At 35.9% G+C, this 21063-nt stretch overlaps 2 protein-coding genes across 3 annotated transcripts; one reads left to right on the top strand and one right to left on the bottom strand.

The window, feature by feature from the left end:
• Positions 1 to 255: 255 nt before the first annotated feature.
• tsr3 (TSR3 ribosome maturation factor) lies at positions 256 to 7423 on the bottom strand. Of its 2 annotated transcripts, none has more exons than XM_079602347.1 (6): positions 7293 to 7423; positions 6731 to 6938; positions 4403 to 4596; positions 3326 to 3493; positions 2332 to 2386; positions 256 to 2237 (listed from the first exon to the last, which is right to left on the bottom strand). In XM_079602347.1, exons 1-6 carry the CDS (start codon positions 7411 to 7413, stop codon positions 2120 to 2122), a joined length of 864 nt encoding a protein of 287 aa, XP_079458473.1. In that variant the 5' UTR covers positions 7414 to 7423; the 3' UTR covers positions 256 to 2119. The 2 variants fall into 2 exon arrangements, with proteins under 2 accessions (XP_079458473.1, XP_079458472.1); XM_079602346.1 differs by having other exon boundaries at positions 1914 to 2263.
• A 224-nt stretch (positions 7424 to 7647) lies between these two features.
• Positions 7648 to 12411, top strand: gnptg (N-acetylglucosamine-1-phosphate transferase subunit gamma). The gene is made up of 10 exons (XM_079602348.1): positions 7648 to 8232; positions 8400 to 8454; positions 8557 to 8679; positions 8833 to 8916; positions 8999 to 9092; positions 9201 to 9315; positions 9450 to 9532; positions 9611 to 9733; positions 10415 to 10499; positions 12194 to 12411. Exons 1-10 carry the CDS (start codon positions 8184 to 8186, stop codon positions 12289 to 12291), a joined length of 909 nt encoding a protein of 302 aa, XP_079458474.1. The 5' UTR covers positions 7648 to 8183; the 3' UTR covers positions 12292 to 12411.
• The last annotated feature ends 8652 nt before the right edge of the window (positions 12412 to 21063 follow it).

The raw sequence follows: 21063 nt of genomic DNA, 5'->3' as shown, positions 1-21063 counted from the left end.
AGTGATTTTAACATATTTCCAGGTTTCTCAGAAGCGGAAGTCGTCATAGATGGGTAAACTTCTATTGTAGTGAATGACTGAGACAAGAGAGACATTAAATACATGTTTCATGTTTCCATTTGCTCACACAGCAAAAGATAACTCCACAATAGTGTTTTCCACAACTTTCAAAAGAGGAAAAAAAATAGAGAGAGATTGATAACGGCAGTCAGAAGAGAGAACGATGTCAACTTTACCATCACACACCCTCACAGTAGCATTAACTAGGTTTTTTATTTGTAATTGGATGCAAAGGTAATATAATACAAATTATAGTGTTATAAATGTACATACATTTCTTTAAAAATGTAAATATAAAAAACTGCAGAATTTATGATGCTAATGACGGTTAAAACACGTCTTCACATTCTGTGAAAAAGGTCAGACAATAAATATTGTATTTACCTGCTTTAGAAAGTAAATACTGCTAGGGATTGGATGTGAAAAGAGGAGACAATTGGGCTACATTTTAAAGCATTCGTGTGAAAACAAACCTGGAAAGAGACGTGAGGATTTGGGGAGAAAAATTCTTATTATACCATGTCACGTTAAAATACCATAACATTTCCTTATTCTCTGAAAGTCTGAAAAAAGAACATGAACGAAATTTTAATGGCTCATTCAATCAAACTGAGGGATAAGGATTATTTGTAGAGCAAATTTATGATTTTAATTGTTTCCCCAAACCGGACGTGCCACCCATAATCTACTAGAACACAGTAGGCTCGTTAGGAAGAAGGTGGATAAGTGTTAAAGAGTTAGAAGTTTACTCAAAAATAAACATTCTGTCATTAATTACTCACTCTCATGTCGTTCCAAACCCATCACACTTTCGTTCATCTTCTGAACACAAATGAAGATCTTTTTGATGAAATCTGAGAGCTTTCTGTCCCTCCATTGACAGCTACACAACTACCACTTTCTTTGACACTTCAAAAAGTTCATAAAGAGTCCGTAAAACTAATCTATATGAATTTAGTGGGTTTTTCCCCCAAAATTTTTGGGTGAACTAACCCTTAATTGAAGGCACTTTGCAACTGTGCATCAGCACTGTAAACCTACTAACACTAACACAACACACTCTAATGTTTTTTGGACGTATGGTCTTATGGCAATATTATGGACATAACCATTGTAATGTCATTGTTTTCTTTGAAGTTCGGAAAACAGTGTAAATCATTTTTTTTTATAGTAAATAAATAATTGATACATCTACTGTAACAGTACAGCACCAAAATGAGTTTATAATATTAATTTTCAAAGTATAAATTGGATCTTTTTTTTTCCATTAGGTCACCTGATGGAGTTTTTCGTTTCCTTGCCACTGTTGCCTTTGGCTTGCTCAGTTGGGGATATTCAATTTAATTAATCAATGAATAATACTATTGATTAGCATTACCAAACATGGACGTTTTATTATTATTTTAATTTAATACTGTGAAGCTGCTTTGATACAATCTGTATTGTGAAAAGCGCTATACAAATATTCTTGACTTGACTTGATCTTCATGCATGAAAATATATAGCTGCCTTTTAAATGTTAGGATGGAGTTCCCTCACTTATCATATTTGAGGGTTTGTGGCATCTAAGATTGAGGATGCCTCGTTTAGAGTATATACCATGATGCCTGCTCAACTAGTTCACTAGCTGATGCTAGATTTATATTTAACTTAATTAAATTACACAGGCAGGTTTGAAGAAAGTGGAACTCAAATCAGCAAAACACCAAGCAATCTTAACTCAAATGCAGCATATTACAAACATAATTTGATTATTTATTTAACAGTCAATTTGTTTTGCAATAATAATGTTATCATTGCAGTTTGAGAAGATTCTTCTCATGAACAAACAGCAAATTTTGCACATAATAAAAAGTCTTTGGGGAAGTTGCTTGTAGAAACATTGAATACACCATCCGATTACTCTGGTTTGTTTAACTTACTAGTTCCATCTTTCAACATTTACAAACACTCAGAAAACAGAAGTCTGCTTATGTCAAGTGAAGGTCAGTGTTACTAAATAAGTCATTGATAGTCCTTCTTCCCCAAAGGTTTCATTTTAAGATTACACAAACCAAGACTACTGATCACTTTCATCATCCTCTTCCTCTTTACTCTTCTGTCCGTCCTCTTCCTCCTCACCATCATCTTCTTCTTCTGATGTCTCGTCACTGTCATCATTATCATCATCCTCAGCCCTGAGAGAACAAACACACACAGATTACTTTGACTTCTCAGGTTAAAATTAAACAAAATTCATAGTAGATATTATAATTTTAAAAAGAGTCTCACTTGACTGGCCTGTTGAGGTTCAAAAAGTCTCTTCCTGAGTCCACATCGAAAGGATCTGGACACAAACACACATCACAAACACCAAAGTTATTTTCAAAACCCTTACAGCATATTTGATTGTTTTAAAGAGATAGTTCACTTTAAAATGTAAAATTCTGTCATCATATACTCACCCTCAAGTTGTTTCAAACCTGTATGAATTTCGTTCTTCTGCTGAACACAAAGGAAGATATTTTGAAGAATGTCAGTAACCAAATTGATTGACTTCCATAGAAGGAAAAAAAAAATACTATGGAAGTCAATGGGAATTTTTTGGTTACTGACATTTTTCAAAATATCTTCCTTTGTGTTCAGCAGAAGAAAGACATTCATACAGGTTTGAAACTACTTGAGGGTGAGTATATGATAACAGGATTTTAATTTTAAAGTGAACTATCCCTTTAAAGAGGCTCTATCCTGCCCTTTTTCAATGTCTACTGGTGTACTAGAAAAGGTGTTTTCCCAAACTTTGTTTGACAAAAAGACAAAAAGACAAAAGACATTGTTGCAGCTCCTCTCTTCCCAGTTTGTCAGTGACGCTCTGGAGTGCATTTCCCAAAAAAAAGCATCATTAGCCAACAACGGTTGTTGGTAATATCAGAACTTGCGACCATAGTTGGCTTTGGGAAACGCACCCCTGTTTAGTTCCCCTCCTTCTGAAAATCACAATGTGCTCTGTTTGGCAGCTAGACCAGTGTGTTGTGATTGGTCAACCGCTTTGAACATGTTTGGGAAATGTCCCGCCCCTTACCATAACCGGGAGTTTCAACACACTTCTAACGCAACTCAACAGTGTTTCAGGGAGTTCAGAAACAGTGCGCAACAACTCCCTTTGGAGGGACTTTGTGCTTTGCAACTTTGCAGAGCTTTTTCATGCAACAGCGACATTACACACTAAAGAAAGGTCAAAATGTAAAAAAGCATAATAGCACCCCTTTAAGTCATTGGAACGTACCGATCTCCTCTTCCTGAGGAGTTTCACTGAGAAACTCTTTCTCCACAGCCAGTAGTTCCTCTTCTGATTGGCTGGAAGCGTAACGCTCTAGAAGAGTCTTGTTCAGCTCCAGAAATCCCAAACCCCACTTAAACTTCCTCAGCAGGAGCACAGCCAGGTCACGAAATCCTGATGCATGATCATATAAAGACACATACACGTCAATACACAAATAATGTCCATTTTATCTCAGCAAGTCTGCACAGTTTAATCTCAGTTGCTATCATTATTACATATTACGTTCTTGCGAAAATATTGTGCAAAAGTTCATTTATTTCAGTAACTCAACTTAAAAGGTGAAACTAATATATTATATAGACTCATTACATGCAAAGTGAGATATTTCAAGCCTTTATTTGTAATTATTTTGATGATTATGGCTTACAGCTTATGAAAACACCAAATTCAAAATTAGAATTTTGTGAAAAGGTTTTCATAAGCTGTAAGCCATAATAATAACCAACAAAATAGCCAACAAATAAAGGCTTGAAATATCTCACTTTGCATGCAATGAGTCTATATAATAAATTAGTTTCACCTTTTAAGTTGAATGAAATAAATGAACTTTTGCAAGTTTCACATGTATTTAGTCAAAAATAAATAAATGCAAAAAAACATTTTGACATGTAATTTATTCCTGTATTGCACATGATCCTTCAGAAATCATTCTAATATGCTGATTTGCTGCTCAAGAAACAATGTTGAAAACAGTTGTGCTGCTGCATATTTTGTGGAAACTGTTTTTTTTAATGATTCTGTGTAAAAAAAAAAATTATAGTTTAAATCAACAGCATTTTTTTTTTAAAACAATTTTAAAGTCTTTACTGTCATTATTGACCAATAAATCTTGCTGAATCCCCAAACTTTTGAACATAGTGTATATATCAGCATAATTTGGCCATTTGTGACCACTCTCTCTAGTCCGTTTTATCAGCCACTGAAATGCATAATACTTAACCACTGCTATAATACATACAAACCCATAAACCCATATGACAATAGCAGGGAGAGAGAAAGATAAAGCTGGGAGCTGCTTACCCACAATGCAGAAGGTGGCAGCATAAGCCTCGACGCAGGACAGCTTGCACGGCTTTCCGTAGTTTACAGGATTTGCTGCGACCAAGAACGGCAAAAGCCTCGGATGTGAGCCAATCATTTTGCTGAAAGGCGTATCTTCAAGCCGTGCCCACGAGCAGTCAATCACTGCCAGCCCAGCCTGTGCCACAATCGCCCTGGAGATGAAGAATATTACAGATTAATAATTGAGACATTTTCTCTCATTTTTATCTACACAACAGTTCAAAAGTTTGGGGTCGGTATGTTTTTTTCAAATGTTTTTAAAGGACGCCTCTTCTGCTCACCGAGGCTGCATTTATTTCACCACAAATACAGTAAAAACAGTAATATTGTGATTAATTTAAATATATTATTGAATATTATTATAATTTAAAGTAGCTCTTTTTTTTATTTATATTTTTTTCTAATGTAATTTATTCTTGTGATCAAAGCAGAAATGTACACAAATTTAATGTAGATACTTGTTTGTCTGTGTAAATGTGAATGGATTATATAAAGCAAAAGTCACAGTGATTTTGTGAAAATGCTTCCTGTGGCCCGCCTGACAGACAGTTTAAATCTAGAATAAAAAACACACCTCTTTAACCTGGCATACACATAGAAAATGATATATTGCTATTATTCAAATCCGTTAAATTATTATTAGGCTGCATAAATTATGTTAGCCGGAACCGGAAACACTTCCTATAACACCCGATGTACTCGCTACATCATAAGAAGAATGGCATCTACGTTAATGTTAGTCTTTCTGCTTATTCCGAGGTTTACTGTAGTCAGCCGTATCCAGATCAGATGGTGGACCTACGCCTAGACACGACCACAACACATGATAGTCAGCCGGATCCGGGCCGTATCCAGATCAGATGGTGGACCTGCGCCTAGACACGACCACAACACATGATAGTCAGCCGGATCCGGGCCGTATCCAGATCAGATGGTGGACCTGCGCCTAGACACGACCACAACACATGATAGTCAGCCGGATCCGGGCCGTATCCAGACCAGATGTGGACCTACGCCTAGACACGACCACAACACATGATAGTCAGCCGGATCCGGGCCGTATCCAGATCAGATGGTGGACCTGCGCCTAGACACGACCACAACACATGATAGTCAGCCGGATCCGGGCCGTATCCAGTCCAGATGTGGACCTACGCCTAGACACGACCACAACACATGATAGTCAGCCGGATCCGGGCCGTATCCAGATCAGATGGTGGACCTGCGCCTAGACACGACCACAACACATGATAGTCAGCCGGATCCGGGCCGTATCCAGTCCAGATGTGGACCTACGCCTAGACACGACCACAACACATGATAGTCAGCCGGATCCGGGCCGTATCCAGATCAGATGGTGGACCTGCGCCTAGACATGACCACAACACATGATAGTGGTTGAGGAGATTCCCCCCTTCTGTGTAAAGCGCTTTGAGTGTCCAGAAAAGCGCTATATAAATGTAATGAATTATTATTAGTCAGCCGGATCCGGGCCGGATCCAGATCAGATGGAGGACCTGCGCCTAGACACGACCACAACACATGATGTAGTCAGCCGTATCCAGGCCGTATCCAGACCAGATGGTGGACATATCCAGGAACTATTTGGTTACCTAGACACGACAACAACGCATCCCTGAAGTGTCAGCAGAGATTGTGTCCACTAGACTCTCCCCTGTGAAGGCCTCATGGACACGACAGCCATCGGCACTGATCCTCAACAAACCCGTCTCCATACCGGCGTTACTCCGATCTTCAACCAAATGGAACTGGATAATATTCTGATTGTTCCAAACCAATCTGACTTCTGACCTGTAATGCTGCCTGAATCATAATCATACACTGTTCGTTCATTGGCCAGAGGAGAACTGGCCCTGACTGAGCCTTGGTTCTCCCAAGTTTTTTTTCTCCATTCTGCCACCTGGTGGAGATTTGGTTCCTTGCCAATGCCGCCTTTTTCGCCTTTTCACATTTGTTGCCATTGGCTTGGCTTGCTTAGTTGGGGACATTAAATTTAACATTTAGTTTAATATTCAACAATAATACTGATCTGCCTGCATTGACACTACTACCGTATACAAGAACTGAACTGAGCTGGACGACGACATCACGGTTTACTCCAGAGCGGCTATACATATATATAAATTAACTGAATTAATAACTTTTTTTAAACAAAAATGAAACACGGAAACAAACTTTTTTGCATTATTTTTCTGTTATCTCTGTAAAGCTGCTTTGAAACAATCTGTATTGTAAAAAGCGCTATATAAATAAATGTGACTTGACCTGTCTGCAGGTGTAACGTATCTGGTTCCCATCGGGCTGAGGATCAGGCCATTGAAGCGCTGGTTGAGTCGAAGGCAGCGCACTAAACCTTTCCTGGCCAGCTTCCGTCCTGTGCAGCGTTTAGGGTCACAGTGACCCAGATCCCACATGGCCAATGGACAGGGCAACTTCACACCCCCTGAAGCCCCTGAATCTGCATCCTCACTGGCTGAAGAAAAAACACACACACATACACTGACAACATATAACCTCATGTGTGTCAAGCTTTATTATTACAGAGTAATTCAGTCTGTGACATAAATCTGAGCTGAAATGTTTAAAAAACATGACAATGTTAAATGGGATAGTTCATATAGTATTTATGGAAGTCAATGGGGTCCATCAACTATTTGGTTAGCAACATTCCTGAAAAATATATTCTTATGTGTTCAGCAGAGTAATGAAACTCATACAGGTTTGGAACAACTTGAGGGTGAGTAAATGATGACTGAATTGTAATTTTGGGGTGAACTATCCCTTTAACATATCTAACGTTATCCAAACTGGCATGACAACCACAGACCTTGCAGAGCCTCGTGCATCTCCTCTGTGAAGGTTTCTAATGATTTCCCCTTCATCCTGTGTCGTGTGTCTTTGCCCTTGTGAACCGCTCGCTCACATTTACCCGTTTTTTTACGTGGCATATCTGAAATTCTCCTTATTTTTGTTTTAGGAATAAAAACGTCAACTTTCAGACGTGTGAAGAAGCAATTTAAAGGGTTGACTGTATTATAACCTATTTAACCATCTTACAAATTATAACACACCCAAAAAAAGTATCTACTTTACACTGATCACGGCATACAAATCCCTTTAAATAAAATCCCAAAGATTTATTCTGACACGCTGGTTCGTGAGGCCAAAACACGGTGACGTAATGAAACATGGCTCTTACCAAGCACAAAAGACGCTAATTTATTTAAATTACATAAATATTAATATTTTATTAATTCAGTTTAGGTCAAACAATATAAATGAATATTTTATGCACAACACTATGGATAAATTATACAAAACAGACACATAATAATCGATAAAGTAAAAACGGAAGAGGACTTTTATTTAGGCAGAAATACACCCGGAAATGTAGAAGAATATTTGTTTGGTTCTTTGCAACGCCGCGTTTCCTACATTCACGAACGTTTTGATGCATATTTCGCCTTTGTGTTTAATGTAAACAGCAAAAGGGACACATTTTTACCAATTAAATGTAATTATATCTTCATATATGTTAAAACTCTTAAATATGAGGTATTTTCTCGATAAGTGTTTCATTTTACAAGCCACACGTTCATAAAACATAAAATCTTCTCCAATCGGCAATGTTGTCAGTTGTGGTTGTGTCACATGAACAGACAGAAGAAAGATAAGAAGAAATGTAGTTTTACTTACAACTCCAACGATTTCAAGAGTTATGGAGTCTGTATATTTAAAAGTGTGCCTGTTATGTCTGACAGCACTGGGTAAGTGTAATAAATTGAGACTTGTTTTATTAAATCTGATCATGTCTAACGTTAGTATGAGGAACTGAAAGGGTGTAAATGTGTTTGTTCCCAAAATCATGTTGTCTTTAGGGTGTTCAATATTAATAATGTCAGTATCCATTATGTGGTGTTTTTTGATCTTTCAGTGTCTGTCATATCAGGAGGGAAGATGAAGATAGTTGAGGAACCTAATACATTTGGGTCAGGTTTCCAGCAAACCCTCTAAAATGGTAATTTCAAATATGAGATCTACTTAAACAACAGAGTCTGAATCTCCATATTCTTCTTCCTTTGATTTTTCAGGTTGAATAATCAGCTGATGTCTCAGAGCAGTCGACTGCAGGCGAAGATCAGCCCATCTCCAGTGTCTGGACCTTCACATCTGCACAGACTGGCAGGGAAATGCTTCAACTACATCGAGGCCCTGTGTGTAACATCTGCACATCTTTAAAACTATCGAAAAGTCATTTAAAAAAAGTCTAGTAGCTTGATATACATATTTAACTTGCTTTATCTTTATGAATATGAATTGTGTCCAATTAAAAGAAACCTATTTTTAATTATTCTGTGTTTTTTTAGATACAAATACGTATTCTGTCCATTTCATAATGTGACTCAGCATGAACAGAGTTTCAGATGGAACGCATACAGCGGTATATTGGGGTAATGATCTTTATAAAAGTTTTATTATGCCTTCTTCTATTTAATTAAGCTTGCATTATTTAAAATCACTGTGTTTGTGTAGTATTTGGCAGGAATGGGAGATTCAGAATAACACGTTTACTGGCATGTGGATGCGAGAAGGAGATTCATGCGGAAACAAGAACAGACAGACCAAGGTTTTTTTTTTTTTTTTCATAAACACTATCTTTGTGTTAATTGTAATGTGAGTTTATGGATGTTTTTTTGCTTGTAAATGGTGAAGGATGTTGAGTGTCTCTATTCAGGTTCTCCTGGTCTGTGGGAACAGCAGTAAACTGTCGAGTGTTTCAGAGCCGCAGACGTGTGTTTATTCACTGACGTTTGAGACGCCACTGGTTTGCCATTCACACTCCCTCTTAGGTGAGTTAACCGCAGTGTTATTTTAGTATCATTCAGGTACTATTATCGTTTTTAGCTTGTTTTGTCTTATTTTAAATAATTGTACGTGATCCTGAGGGACCTTTGAAAGTTAATTGAGGTGTGTGTGTTTTCAGTGTATCCAGTTTTGAGTGAGCCATTACAGAAGGAGTGGGATGAAATTGAGCAAGCTCGATATGAAGATCTCCTCACAGAACAGGTGACAACAAACACACACACTGTTATACTCTTCATGCCTCTGAGAACATAATAATGAGAGGCGTTTGTGTGTGTTTAGGGTTATAATAAGCTGCTGAAGGAGCTGTTTGAAGAGGCGGGTCTCCTGAGAAGAGCTCAGCAGCAGAAGGCAGAGGAGAGCACGACGTCCCTCACACATCCGAGTCAGGAGCAGTGCAAACAGGTCAGAGAGACGCCTTCAGGACACACTGCGCTCAGCTTTAGTCATGCTAGTGCTGTCAGCGTGTGTGTGTGAGACGTGTGCAGGACATACTGCGCTCAGCTTTAGTCATAGTGCTGTCAGCGTGTGTGTGTGAGACGTGTGCAGGACACACTGCGCTCAGATTTAGTCATGCTAGTGCTGTCAGCGTGTGTGTGAGAGACGTGTGCAGGACACACTGCGCTCAGATTTAGTCATGCTAGTGCTGTCAGCGTGTGTTACGACCCCTGAGATGGTCAATCAAGGGGAGTAACATTAATTTGGGAGAAACACACATTTGCAGACACACAACATAACTAGGTGAGGAGTAAAGGCAAATAAACACCACTACTGAACTGCAATCGATTGTTTTATTTACAAAATTGTGAAATATATATATATTGATATATATATCACGAGTAGATTATTTACAATAGGAGGTAGCTTTAAACAAGACAAAAACACACTTACAAATATAAGAAAAATAGGGAGAATTGGAGAAGGAATGCGGACGGCTTCCAAATCAAAGAAATAAACAAAAACAAAACCAAGCTAACTTGCAGCCCAATCTCTAACCTAACTGTCAAAAGAAAATAATGAAATGAATAGTCTTCGCGTCCTCCGACGCACCACCTCACCTTCTCTAACTATTGTTTATTTGAACAGGACTTTGAAAAGCAGCAAGCAGAGATAGAACGGCTACGATCGCTCCTAACACAACATAACATCTCCTATGAGGCGACAACAACAGGTGAGACATGCATGCACTTCTTCAGCTCATCTGATTGGCTCAGGTGGACACAACAGTCTTTAGCTCAGGTGGACACACAAGCTCAGGTGGACGCACAGGACACACAGGCTCAGGCGGACGCAACAGCTTTAAGTCACAAAAGCCCGGGACACACCAAGACAACGTCAAATAACTATCGGTCACGAAAGCTGACTGTGTTGTCGGCTGCCTGTCGGCCATAAAGCCGCGCTTTAACACACCAAAAGGACTAAAGGTGACTGTCAACAAGCACATGTGTTCTGCATCTGCGTGTAAGGTATCAATAGTCTATTTTCGTCATTCAAAATAGGGAAACCGAAGCTGGGACTGCAGATAAACACACCGTAAACAAAGCAGCGCTAGCTTTGCATTTTGAATATCATGCTGATCCCTTTCTTTATTCCCGGCAGCTCGTGTTGTTATGAAAATATTCATGCATTCAAATGCTCAGGTAAATGATGCAACATTATAACAGCCTTACACTCATAATTTGTCTGTGTCTTTGCTCGCTTTTATTCTCGTGCACTGACTCGTTCGCTAAGCTGAACAACATCCAATCAGAGTTCTCTCTCTCTCACCGACGGCGATGCTGAATCGTCCCAAAAACAAAAGGCGTCCGATGAGAGCAAAGTGTGCAGAACACGCCGAAAAAACATGGAGCACGTGGCTTGGTGTGTCCCAGCCTTTATAAATGCCTGAATGTGTCATTTATTTTAGCCCTGTGAAGCCTACTGTGTAATGTACTGTTTTGTATGCAAATGTCTTTATTTTTATATGCAAATGATCAAAACTTGCTGAAAAACCTGTCAAACTACATGCCGTCTGTCGTCTGATTGATAGTTTATAGCAAGTAAAAGGCATTTTAGTATAGTTCTCGTAAAAGTCGTGGTTCACGTCTTTTTGCTATGAAATCTGCACTGATTTTATAAAGTAAATGTAAGAATACATTTTATCTTGTAAGTATTGAACATTTATTGAAGATTAACATTTAGTGGACTGAAGCAACTTTACTTGATTATCCATACATCAATTTTTGTAGACAATTTTTTAAAATGTGAGTATCAGATATGATACATCAGGCTTTTGATTTGTTCATCTCTCAATCATCATTGTATTGCATTGCATTATGTTTAACTCTCCACAATAAAAACTACAGAGCTCTGATCATAAAACTAAGCATTTAAATATCATTTTTCTGAGACTTATTATTTTTATTATTAGAGATATAGAGTGACAACTGATTTTTATATACATTTTATGTAAGTAGTTATAAAATCTCACTGATTTACATTACAAGCTGTCAGATTTTCATATGACTTTTTAGCCATATGAATAACAACATCTGCATATTTTTGCTCAGTTTGTGCCTCTCAATAAAAAAATGTTCCCCTTCTCAAATATGAGCTTCATGTTCTCCTATATGGGCCATAAAAACCTGATGTATCAAATATGATGCTAAAAAAAAAGCACATATGCAAACTTTTTTTGGTCTAAAGATTCAATAAACTGTTCCATTCACATTTTTGACTATTATTATTTTGAATGTCAGACTTTGCAAGGTTAAAGAAAGTTTGCAAAGCCTAAATGTTTCACAGAAATAATTAGTTGATGATGGCATGAGCGTGCATGACTCAAACAGGTTAGATTTACCAACGGATTTCTTCTCGCTCTCTCAGACAGGACACAGGATCAGGATCAGGGTCCCGTGGAGCCCTCGCCCCTCCAGGAGCAGCACCAGCGCGGGGACACTGGCTTTATTGCTGATCTGCACTGACATGCCCAGCAGGACCACAACACATTCAGCAGAATAATATTACTATTGCTATTTAATGAGTTTTAAATTTGACTTGATTTCGTCTGACCTGAAATGAAAAATAAAGATTTTATCACATGACAGAGTTTTCAAAACGTTGTGCAATCAGTTCTTTAGAGTGATGTAATTTTTTTTAACTTTCTGTTTGCGTTAAAAATGGTCTGTGTGCTACTATGAGAACATTGCGGGAGCCTTGTTGTTTGAGCATCAAAACCAGTCTGAGAGGCCCTTTACACACAATGTGTTTTTGTATTTAATAAAAATGAGTTGCATTGCAGTGGAATAAAAAACACAAGGTCTAAAAATGCAGGGTTTTTTTTTTACTGAAGCAACAAGTTTTTAGAAAGCAAGTGTTCTGCGTGAACAACCTCTAAACAATGTTGGCTCAAACAATGGTGAATGTTTTTTTGCAAGCAACTTTAATGTTCACATGACATGTGTACAACCTGTTTTATTGCCAAAGTATTACGTGCTTCCGATTGATTTGAGAAAAAAAGTTGGGTGGGACTTCATTTGATCTTTTAGTTGGATTGGGGGCTTTGAATTTATTTTAAAAAAAAAGTTTTTGATTACTAATACTATGGTCGAAATAGTCGAGCCTGTTCATAAGAATATGTGTCACCCATGATTTATTCCACAACTGAAAGTTTCGATAACCAGGCGTTATCATCTCAAAATGGCAGCCGCCATGAGGGCAGACCACTCTTGTGGGAATGAACCAGCTTTTTCAAGGCCACCGAAATGACTAGATTTGTTTTATCTTGGGCAAGTATTCATAATTTTAAGCATATTTATTAGTATTATTTTTATACAAGTATTCATTTCTAAGCGGAATTTTTTTTTATGTACCTTTAAAATCAATTTTTAGGCTGGCCTTTTTTAAATGATGAAATTCTATAACTATTGTATGACTATAACAGTAGTTAAAAATGGAGTAGAGATTTTAATTCATTATTTTGCCTTGCCTTGGGAAGGTGTGGACCGAGTGATGATGTTTAATAAATCGTAGGAATTATTCGTCATTGTATTTCTTTCGACTAAATGAGAACATTGCGGAGTAAAACAGATTTTAAACGTAATTTAAATGTCCTAATGAAAAACAGTTCTTCTAAACTCCAGTAGGCAGCGTATATTACAATGTAGTTCTTGGGACTCTACACAGTGATGACTCAAAGTAATTGATGAATCATATTGTTAACCCATTCAGACCCTGCGTCCATTACAATGGACATCACATGTCAACCCCCTCTTTTTTTTACTTCTGGAGCATTTCCCCTAGTTTAAAGCCTGCAGTCCATGAGATTGGACGTTTGTCATCCAATCAAATGGCAGTAAAGCTCTGCATGTAGTAATTATAAAAAAAAACACTACATTGAAGAGACGCATGGCAGCACTCCACTCCAAACACCAGAAGCAAGGAACATTTTCTATGGTTTATTTACATTTTTTATATATGTTTGCCAGTATTTCATAGTTTGTATGTAAAATAGAAAGATTGAACTTATTAATTAAAGTTAAAAATCGATTGTAGAATTGCATGTTTTAAATCAGGATTTTTTCAAATGTGTCTGTCCATTAGAATGTACAGTGGGTTCAAAAGCCTGTCACCGAAATCACATTCCAGTAACTGAAGTCCAGTAATGCTGATTGAAATTTCTTATATAAAAAAATCTATATCGCAGTACTGATACATTTTTGAAACTTTTTCATATGCAGAATATACAGTTATGAAGTGCTTGAACATATAGCTGGTGGAAATATGTCAGATGTTGACTTTATGTGGAGTGATGAGGAAGATGAAGATATAATAAAAATCCGTATTTAAAACTTTATAAAGTAAAATGAATAGCTTCCGGCCAAATGAACATACGGATTTGACTTAAATCTAAAGCGTAACTTGAATATTAACATTTTTCTTACACAAATGCATCGCTTCGATTCAGAAGGCCTTTATTACCCACCCCCACCCCCACCCACCCAGAGCCGCGTGGAGCACTTTTATGATGGATAGATGCACTTTTATGATGGATGGATGCACTTTTATGGACTTTCAAAACAGAAACAACCATTCATCGCCATTATAAAGCTTGGAAGCCAGGACATTTTGTAATATAACTCAGATTGTATTCGTCTGAAAGAAGAATGTCATATACACCTAGAATGGCTTGAGGGTGAGTAAATCATGAGCTAATTTTAATTTTTGGGTGAACAATCTCTTTATAGGTATAAAACATCCAAAAATTATATTTTTCATCACTTACTCACCCTCTTGTTGTTCCAAACCTGTATGAGGTTCTTTATTCTGCTGAACACAAAATATGATATTTTAAAGATTGTCGGTAAGACAGTTGACAGTAGCCATTGACTTCCATAGTATTTTTTCCTACTATAGCCTATATTTTCCTAATAACTACATATTATATTATTTATATATAATATAATATTATCATTATTAGTAATTATTTAGAAAATTATAATAATATTTAGCAGTAATGTATCAATATAGATATTACAGTACAATACCGTATAATTAATTACAGCAGACCAAATTATGAAATACAGTAAAAATACAGTAATGTACTATTTGGTAGTTTACAGTACTGATCTTGTGTACTGTAAAGTGAATTACAGTACAGTTACTGGAAATCGAAATACATTAACTTGCTGGCAACCATGCTGCCAGTAATGTTCTGTAAAAATACAAGAAAATCGTTAACAGAGAAATTGTTTCAAAGATGCACACAGGAAATTACTCTTATGTGAATGCATTGATTGATTCCTAGGTTTATTTTGTTAAAAATAAACAAATGTGCGATTAATAAAGCAAAAACCTTACAATTAAAGTTGAAATGTTGTAATGTTCAAGTTTTTGATCTAAAAAAAAGAAAGATGCACAAATAAAATGACTCTAACATGACCATATTGATTGATTCTAAGACATTAAGTTTGTTACAAACAATGTGCAATCTGTAAAACAAAAACTTCAAAATTAAAGTTGAAATGGTATACTGTTGAAATGTTTTTGACCTTGAGAAAAAGCTTTAAGTATATACCAACAATTTTTAAGTTTATTATTTAATTTTATGTTGGTACATTTTTGTGAGGTACACCTGTTTTGACCTGACGTCCATTGAAATGGACAAAAAAAATTACAATTAAAGGCAAACATTTTTTTTATTTTTTTTATTTGGTCTCATTTATAGAAGCCTCATGAGCTGTGAAAATGTACTTTTATATTTTTCAGAAACTTTAAACATAATTCAGGTCTGAAGGGGTTAAACACTGCGTTAAAATTAACTGTCCAAACGAACCGATTCGTTAAAATGAATCGTGCGTCCCACTGCCAGTATCCGGTAACTTGATATTTGAAATACTCTTTCTGAACCACTAGATGGCAGCATCCAAAGCTCTATCGCTCGTTTCGACGCACTTCTCTGCTGTGTGTAAACAAACCAAGCATTTGAGCCGAAATACCTCTGTCATTTACACAGAAATCCCCTTTTCACGGCCTCCAGTCTCTTATTTGCTCCCATCCAATTTCTGCTCTTTTAGACAGCACTGGCAGAACAAACAGCCCTCATCCAGCTGCAAATGACAGACGAAACCCTCGAGCAATCGGTTCCAGGGCAGCAGTTTCCTCTTGGTTGTAAATAAGATGTTAAATTAGGATGTAGCAACCGTGTGTCGAGACGCATCTTGTTAGAAGCGAAACGGCCAGAGGAGAGTTTAACTGAAAATGACCAGACCATGAAAAATACAATCCAATTAAGCCTACATAGAGATCACCAGAGAGAGCAAATAAAACGATATTTGCCCGTGCAAAACGTGCCACCATGATTGCCATGAAGGTGTTCTGTGGTTTATGCAATGTTATACACTGAAAAAATTATTTTAGCCCACTTAAAATATGCAAAAAATTTGCAACAAAGTTTTTAAGTAAATCAAACTTGCCAACTTTTGTTGTTGCCTACTTAAATATATCAGTTCACGTAACATTCTTTACTTAAAAAATATCTTACACAATGGAATCTTCCAACTAAGTAATTGTAAGTAAGTGTTAACTTAATATTTAAGGTCATAGGTCACCAAAAATCACAATATTATAAACAGTATTTTAAATGGTGTGTGTGTGTGTGTGTGTGTGTGTGTGTGTGTGTGTGTGTGTGTGCGTGTGTGTGTGCACAATACATAAAATCTTTTTTATTTTGGGTCTGTGCACCTGGCACAAATTAAATTGTCAAAGAAATTTCATACACACATTCTACAACATCTCAGAAAATCAAAACTTTGCAGGCGTGCTCCTTAATGAAAAATTCAATTTCAAGAAAAACATCCTAATTTAACCCGTTTTTTTTTTTTTACTCAAAAATGTGCTGTGCATGGGGCAAATTGCACATCCATTAAAAAAAGGCCTAAATTTAAGATTTATGTATTTGAATTGCATATAAAATTTCCATTCATTTTAATTAGTTTGAACATAAACATGAACAATGTGATGCATATTTGTCAAGTCATACATAAATGAAACTATCTATTGAACTAATAAGTGCATAATCCTATTTTCAAAATGAATTTGTATAAATTGCTTATGATCTGTTTTATCAGCATCAAGGCAATATTGTAGTTTTAATCACCGTAATAGTGCACCTCTCCTCAACAAACCACATGATGAGAGCTCAGTCATACCAGAGCCGACATTCTCTGGTCATATTACCTGCAGTCGCACAATCAGGACTGATTTCTGTCACACACCTGAGACTGAAGTGGCGTCTGGTTTCTGAAAGAGAGCGAGTGACCTTATTACAAAGCTCTCTCTCTCTCTCTCTCTCTCTCTCTCTCTCTGCCTGCAGGACATCCTCTGCCTCACAGTGACGCACTGAAAGGGTGCAGATATTTATATCAGGGTTGTGTACATTAGCTCCTCAGTCTCTTCAGAATTGCAGAAGACTCATACGGCTCCCTGTATTAATATCGGACTGCTTTGAATGGCCGTTTCACAATCAAATAAGTCGTTTTACTTCTGCACATTTGATGAACTTCAGCGCCTGTCACTCAAACCTCAGGTGGGCAATTAAGGCCTTCCATTTAATTCTAATGAGATCTAAACAACAAAATATGATGATGCAATGACATTCAGCATGAAATCCGTGAACTTCACAGTTTGTCTTTCGGTTCATTTCAGAGCTGAAGAACTTCTCAGGAAAGTTAATGTGTTGGAGGCATATCTCTTCATGAACGGTCTCGAGAGATCTGCGACCTGTCAATCAGCGAGAGCAAGACTGGGGAGATCCTCAAAGGGCTGCTTACCAATTCTTAATAAACGCATAAAAGCGAGTATATAAACCAGAAATCTTCCTTCATATATGTACAGATTTCATATAAGGAGGGATGAGAGACTGAGACAACAGGCCTCTGTGGAGAGAGAGTCATGTGACGCCTCCAGCATGCAAAACAGCCTTGAACACATTGATAAAATATTTTTTATGTTTATTAATAAGGGTATTTACATAATATTTTTCCTGTAGTAATAATAATAATACTTATGATTATTATTATAAAGGTGGCACATAATATTAATAATTATTATTATTATATGAATAATAGTAAGATATTATATTACAAAAATGACATACTATTATTAATATAATATTATAATGGTGGTACATAATAATATTAATTATTGATATGAAAATTATATTAATAATTGTATGATATTATATTACAAATAATATCATAAATATATGACTATTTTACATTATTTTTATATATATATGATATAATTTATTATATATAATAAACTATATTACAACAATATAATAAATAAAAACAATTATCATTGTCGTTAAAAAAATTATGTATACTCAACAGCAATAATTATAATAATAACAACAATAAATGCATGGTGTGTACATTAATAATTAAAAAATGTTAATAACTTTATATTTTTATTGTAATTATTATTAATAATTATTCATAGTAATAAATGTGGCAGATAATAACTAATATATATATATATATCACTATATATATATATCACACACACACATATATATATATGATAAATATTGATATAACATGCAATTATATTATAATTGTTATATTACTAATTAATAAATAAATTATTATAATAATTATATTTTTTGTAATAATGTATATATTTCAATGTAATTATAATTTATTAGTATTATTTATATGAGTTTATAAATGCACAAGATTAATGCCAAAGTAATTAACAATGTTATGTCATATTATTAAATGACTATGAAATAATTATTGTGCATAAACATGGGATTACTGATCACACGTCTGCAGCAGGACTCCACGTTCAAGCCCATATTTTATAAGACATAGTGTTTCCAAAAAAAAACATGTCGACCTGGATAAAGTGAGGAGACAGCAACTTAAACTAGGACAGAAAGTGTGCAAGCTGGAAGATGAGAGAAAGAGTAATGAAAAGAAACACAAAGGAGAGGTGAGATTACTCCGGGCTTTCAGGAGGTGTTCAAAACCCGTTTCTTTCTATATTGTGAATGTTATTTTACTAGATTTACATTTCCTCACATGTTCTTCTTAGGCTGAGGTTGAACAGCTTGAATACGGCGTAAGTCGCTTTGTATAAAACTGTCTACCAAATGCAGGAATGCAGATGTACTTCTTTACCCCGACTGTTACTCTATATTAGATCATAAAAGAAACAACAATCACAATCCAGTATGTAAATATCACTATGATGTCACTGTGGTCGGTTAGCGTTTGAATAACGAACATTCTAAATTAATGTCAAAGGGAAATTTTGATGCATCATGATGATCTTTGTTGTGCTGCCTTTCATTTAACTGTATAAACATGATTTTTCATTATTGCATTACAGTAATGAGAATTAGGGATGGGCATTTGTCCAAAAAAATGCATTTGAATATTCGGGCCCATAAAAATCGAATATTCGGGCCCATAAAAATCGAATATTCGAATATTCAGGCTCATAAAAATCGAATATTCGGGCCCATAAAAATCGAATATTCAGGCTCATAAAAATCGAATATTCGGGCCCATAAAAATCGAATATTCAGGCTCATAAAAATCGAATATTCGGGCCCATAAAAATCTAATATTCGAATATTCAGGCTCATAAAAATCGAATATTCGGGCCCATAAAAATCGAATATTCAGGCTCATAAAAATCGAATATTCGGGCCCATAAAAATCGAATATTCAGGCTCATAAAAATCGAATATTCGGGCCCATAAAAATCTAATATTCGAATATTCAGGCTCATAAAAATCGAATATTCGGGCCCATAAAAAAATCGAATATTCGAATATTCAGGCTCATAAAAATCGAATATTCGGGCCCATAAAAATGTAATATTCGGATATTCAGGCTCATAAAAATGTAATATTCAGGCTCATAAAAATCGAATATTCGGGCTCATAAAAATCGAATATTCGAATATTCAGGCTCATAAAAATCGAATATTCGGGCCCATAAAAATGTAATATTCGGATATTCAGGCTCATAAAAATGTAATATTCGGGCTCATAAAAATCGAATATTCAAGCTCATAAAACTCGAATATTCGGGCCCATAAAAATCGAATATTCAGGCTCATAAACATCGAATATTCGGGCCCATAAAAATCGGGCCCGATAAATTCGATTTTTATGAGCCCGAATATTCGATTTTTATGAGCCTGAATATCGAATATTCGGGCTCATAAAAATCGAATATTCTAATATTCGGGCTCGTAAAAAATAAAATATTCAAACATTTGTTTATTTAAATGACGTTTAACAAAAAATATGTTATTTTTTAAGTAAATTTGAAAAAAAGTTTTTGTCACCATTTCTTAACAAGATTAGGCAATATACACAATATACACAGCTTACAATATATGTTAAAGTTTTCTTTTAGTTGAAAACATTAAACATTTGGCCTATGTGTAAACTAAATATAAAGAACAAAAGGATTTAAGCTCAAGCAGCGCGAACGGGGAAAAAAAAAAAAAAACTCATTGAGAATCTAATAAAAAAATGAAATAAAAATGTATAAAACCTATGGCCTATAGACATTTTAAGTCACCATGACATCAAAACTGACATTCTTATAAAAGATTTATCTGTGCACATAATTATTTTTAATAATCTTAATCATAATCTCATAATCTTTAGTCGACATAACTTCCCTTCCCTCTTGCAGAAGCATCTCTTCTCTTCTCTGATGATGTGTTTACTGCCGAGAGGGCGGGGCAACCTGTCACTCACATCAGATCCACCAATAGCAAACCACAACCATCCAATCAATTCCCCACGGGCAGAACCAAGCCCCGCCCACATTTGTTCTTGTTTGAGAAGCCGTTTCGCTCAGATATACGTCACAATAGAGAAGAAAAGACTATCACTTCCATTTCAGCCGACTATAAAAAAAATTACAAAAATGATTAAAAGCTTTACCAAAAATTTAAATACAACCATAAATTTGAAAATTTAAACCTAATTCTAAATATTTATATAAAAAAATATGAGTATCTTAATGATACAAAAAAAAATAAAAAATACTACACATTACAGGAATGAGACCTTGGGTGAAAAATGTCAAGGATCTGAAAATAGGTTTGATGTCCTGCATTAAACGGTGTGTGTACACGAAGCGTGGACGCTGGGACGCCGCTGGCTCGAGGGCGTCTGTGGTCATGTGAACTCAGGCCATTGGATGAGCACATCTCACATCCCTAAA

Source organism: Phoxinus phoxinus, assembly GCF_949152265.1.
Source record: "Phoxinus phoxinus genome assembly, chromosome: 24".
NCBI lineage: Eukaryota > Metazoa > Chordata > Actinopteri > Cypriniformes > Leuciscidae > Phoxinus > Phoxinus phoxinus.
The sequence above is the reverse complement of the archived record's forward strand: the minus strand, read 5'-3'. Positions and strand labels throughout refer to the sequence as shown.